The 4871-nt window shown below is 41.7% G+C and overlaps 1 protein-coding gene across 23 annotated transcripts in view; it reads right to left on the bottom strand.

Annotated features, from left to right (window-relative positions):
- The window catches only part of FNBP1 (formin binding protein 1), a 71495-nt gene that overhangs the window by 26860 nt on the left and 39764 nt on the right, over positions 1-4871 (bottom strand). For all 23 annotated transcript variants that reach the window (XM_017745470.1, XM_017745471.1, XM_017745479.1 and 20 more), the window contains exons 7-8: positions 4101-4229; positions 2220-2366 (exon numbers count right to left, since the gene is read on the bottom strand). In XM_017745470.1, the coding sequence (XP_017600959.1) occupies positions 2220-2366; positions 4101-4229 (276 nt within the window). The remainder of the gene's footprint in view (positions 1-2219; positions 2367-4100; positions 4230-4871) is intronic.

Below are 4871 nucleotides of genomic sequence, written 5' to 3'. Positions count from 1 at the left end.
AAGAGTGAGAAAGGCTGAGAGAATTGGGATTGTTCAGCCTGGAAAATAGAAGGCTTTGGGGTGACTCAACTGCTGCCTTCCTAAAAGTACCTAAAAGGAACCTCCAGGAAAGATGGAGAGAGACTATTTACAAGAGTCTGGAGTCTGTGGATGCCCCATCCTTGGAAGTGTTCCAGGCCAGGCTGGATGGGGCTTGGAGCAACCTGGAACAGTGGAAGCTGTCCCTGCCCATGGCAAGGGGTGGAACTGGGTGGCCTTTAAGGTCCCTTCCCACCCAAACCATTCTCTGATTCTAAGAGATTCCACCAAGTTATAGTAAATACTCCACTGGTATTTTATCCTGTGCATGGAGCTTTTCACTTTTTCCCTCTGAATTTTACAGCGTTCCGTCCATTTATTCAAAACATCTTTCCACTACAATGGAGCTAAAAATAACCAGCATGCTCCATATATCACAGGGATAATGTCATAACAGGAACTCCAAGCCCGTAACAAATTCGTTTTATCTGCTGCTAGAGCCCTCTGAGTCAGGTTCTGCACAGGTTCACCTGGCAGCCACCACAGCTCACACTTGCAACACAACCTTTGTGTTGTTCAAGTGGTTAGAAAGGGGAAATGGAAAAAAACCTATTTAAAACTGCCTTAGAAACATGGTAACAGCTAACCAGTACTCTCTGCTAAATCCAGGCAGTTTCTATTGGTATTAACAGGAATGCTATGCAGTGCAGTGAGGGCATAAAGCAATCCTATTTACACAGTTGCACATTTAGTAGCTAATCCAGCACTTTCATTAGAACCAACAAAATTGGAAATTACTGCTGCAGAGATGAAAAAATCCTTGCTGATATTTAGAAAAAAGAAGTCCTTATGAACATAACTGTTTCCAGACAGAACACACTAAACCCTTTGTAGCTGCTCAGACATAACTATTTTAGTTAAATACATTTTTGTCAGCACAGTGTTTACAGGAGGTCCTGGTAAATTCAGTTGTCAATGCTCAAAGTCATCATTTTCCAATGTCACACTTGTGTATGAGCCATCAATTGGACTTATTTGTGTGTAAGAATATAAAATTCACCCTGATTCAAACACCCAGCTTAAGTTTCACTGTGTTTTGCTAAGAAGGCTGGGGCAGAGTGTAGGCTGAGATGTGAATCTCCCCAGCATGGTTTCATCACGCAGCACCAAAAGCTGTACCTCAAGCAGGGTATGTTATTCAAACATGGGAATCTGTGCCCCAATTCCCCCTTTTCCCACTCAGAGAGTGATTTTCAGATTCCTGAGTTTCCTATGCTGCTCTCTGTGAGAGCAATTGCTGAACAGAGAGGAGAGGATTCATTTCAAAACTTCAGCCTCGGGCTTATGCTGCCAGTTCATAGCTCTGGGCACTGAACAGCTCAGAAAAGATTCCAGTGAAAAACATGTATGGGAAATTCAAACAGGCAGCAAGACACATGCTGTCAGCATTTGAAGCACTAACATGATCCATGAGAAAGGCTGGAAGAACAGAGGCTTCATGTAGGAAGGGAGCAGATCATTCTGCAAACCAAATAGAAAACACTTCTGCCCTTGTGGTCACTGTACATCAGGAAGCTCAACTGAAATCTTTATTAGCCTTTCTATCAGAGAGGCTTCTTTGCATCCTATGAAGGAAAATTATGTTCAGAAATCAAGATTTCCTCATTTACAGATTGCCAGCAAACCTCAAACCTGCAAAGAAATATTTTACAGAAAGATTTTGCAACAGTTCATGTAGCCAATACTTTAAATATTTTCATTATTATAAAGTTAACTGGAATGAAGACATTTCTGAAACATTCAGTTTTCTGCCTATGAGACATAGAAAGCACTTTTATAAGAATTGGTGATTAAGTATCCGAAATTATGTCCAACATCACCTTACTCTATGCAGATGCCTGCTTTTAAATAGCAGTATTTCAAAAAGTAATTATCCTAACAAAATGAGAGAATATTCCTTAAAAACAAGCAAGCAACAAAAATTTAAAAGTGTGGCAGGAAAGGTATTTTTGGGTGTTAAGTAGATTTGGGAAATAATCTGAGCACATCCTGCCTCAGACAAAGCAGCTTGGGGCAAGAAGCTGTTCTTTGGTTTCGTTCCGTGACTGCAGAGCACTTGTGCTGCAGCCTGGACCCAGGATTTGGGTCTCCATAAATTTGAGACCAATACTAAATATGACAACCAACAATGCAACACTTACATTCTTGTGATCCACTGCTTCTGCAGCCTTTGTTATCTCATCCAGACACTTCCCAATGATAGGGATCACTTGGCGGTCGACTTCTGCAAATGTTTTCATGGATTCACCTATCCTCACGATCCTTCTTTCCTCCATCTCCTGTATTTTCTAAAATATTACATTTGATTCAGGTCAAACATCAAGATTAACTTCACAGCTTCACCCTATTTTCCTCTCCAGCTTACATCAACTACTTTAAAACTTGGGGATTAAATATATTTTTAAGAACAAACTAGGACAGTTGTTCTCAGGAAGGCACCAAGTGATACTGTTCCCTCAAACATCAAAATGTCATTTTAAAAGTAATCTCTTTTACTCTTACTGGATTTTTTTCAATTAACTTTTTATGTTAAAAAATGCTGATTTGTCAAACTCCCAGCTTTAGACTTTTCTGAGGATTGTTCCTAAGGCTTTTAAAAGAATTTCTGAAAAAAATTCTTTCATTTTCTGTACATGTCCTGAACAATCTTGTTTTCATTCCACTGTAGAATCCAAGCAAAGATCTTCATGTGTCCCCTTCTTTTTCCTAGAAGGTGATTTTTGGTTTTCAGGGAGTCCTGTACATCATATCTTGTTCACAATGCACCATGTATTGATGTATTCATGTACAATAAAAACATCCCGTGTTGTTCACACCACAGCTTCCCAACACATGCTCCTCACTGCTCAGTGGATTCAGTTCCAGCATCTCCAGCATGTCTTTCAGGGGCCTCTCCTTTACCACGGAGGGAAACTGAATGTGGCATAATTCTATTGTGACAAATTAAAGCAGGATACAGATGGACATGAACAGGAGCAGCCTGATTCACACTGGACTGCAGGAGCAGTCAACTCAAAAATCCCCTTTGCCTTGACTGATCCACAAGCAACATCAATTCTTTACAAAACAGCTTATTTCAACATCTAAAAAAAGCCGTGGAGCTCACTGGTGCACTGATAGGGGAAAGGGCTTTAACATGGTCACCTACAGATCAGAGTGCTCATCAGCTCCAGTATTTACTTGATTCCAGGAACAGTTTATCTCAAGGCATTGGTTTGAAATACCATGAGGCAAAAGAGGAGATGTCCATTTAGCTCACAAGTTTCAGCAGTGGGCCACAAAGTGCGTGTTTGCCACGCAAATATCAGCTACTTCTCATCTGATGACAAGCATGTGACATTTCCTCCCTTGAAAAGGTGGTATTTTCCACTTCTGATGCTTATGACCCACTGCAGTGGAACAGTCATTTAGAAGTTCTGTTCCACTACATTAACCTCAATTCATTCATTCAAGCACAAACTCAGATCTTCACTCAGAATGAATCCGATGGCTTTTTTATTCTTCCTCTGCAGTCTGTCCTTAGGCACCCTAAGACACAATTAGCAGCTTGCTTAAAACCTTTTGGATTCACTGCTGCAGAATCATTGTGGTTTGCATTTAAACATCTGTGCAGCCTGATTTGAACACAGGTTATAAAGGGCTGTGGGACTTTACAGATTCAACAATGCCCAGCTGCCTCCTGCCCTGACAATGCCAGTGATGCTCTCCCTCATCCCCAGCTGCACGGACACAGGAGCTGAACAGAGAAAGATTGTGAGGACTCCAGAGACTGTCCTCATCTGTCACGACAGTTCAACGTCACCTTTCTTGTGTATTATTGATCCCTTTTTACCTAATTTAAGAAAAAGGGATAATTTATCCTACCACCTCTCAGGGTGGCAGATTGCATGTAAAATTTTCTAAGAATGACCAAAAAAAAATCACCAAAAATTAAAAGCCAGGGTCATGGAATTGACGTGATGTGCAATCTGTTCTTGTCACAGGATTATGGGTTACTCTAGAGCCCTGCCAGCAACCCTTACCTGGAAGATGTTTGGTATGTGTGTGTAGTAATGCTCATGCTGCTCACTGTTGAACTTCTGTAAGGTGGAAGAATATTCAGCTTTGCTGTCTTCTGCCATCTGATGTCTCAGCTGGGCTTGCTGTCTTGCCTGAGGAAATACCAAAGGAAATTTATAATTTAGGCTACATGGAAAGCAATTGCATTGTGGTACTCCTCTTACTAGGAGCATTGGGATATGAGACTCTGAACACCAGCTTTTGGTTTACTCCTATTTTGTGAAACATTTAAGCTGCTGTGTGGACAGTGCTGCTGATCCTTTCTGGGGTTACAATGCGCTATTTCCATGAACCATTTTGCATTCCATGAACAACCTCTGTTTGAACTGCACATCAAACACCAAAACAAGTTTGCCCCTCCACCTGCTCACTGGACAGGCACCTTCCCAGTACATTCACGGACACACTTCTTGCTCCCCTTATGCCCTGGTAAATGCCACCTGCTTTCCTCTAATGAGCTGCTTCCTTGTTGGCAAGCAGGGTTTTCTGGGGAAAGGGAAGTGAGAAAAAACCCCAACAGCTTTGTCTCATTTTAGCAACATAATAATGACAAAACTTCTTAACTCCGTGTGCTCTGCAGAGCCCTTTTCTCCACGCTCCTCAAACAGCACTGGCATGAAGCACACAAGGAAAGGGGAGCCTGAGCAGCAGCTGAGATGCCTCCCTTACTATTTTTACCCACACAGATGATTTGCTTTGCTACCCAACATAGCAGAGCACTGGGCAATTAATCT

The sequence above is a fragment of the Corvus brachyrhynchos genome, unplaced genomic scaffold, assembly GCF_000691975.1.
Source record: "Corvus brachyrhynchos isolate BGI_N302 unplaced genomic scaffold, ASM69197v1 scaffold59, whole genome shotgun sequence".
Taxonomy (NCBI): Eukaryota; Metazoa; Chordata; class Aves; order Passeriformes; family Corvidae; genus Corvus; species Corvus brachyrhynchos.
Note: the sequence above shows the minus strand (reverse complement) of the source record. Positions and strands in the feature narration are given on the sequence as shown.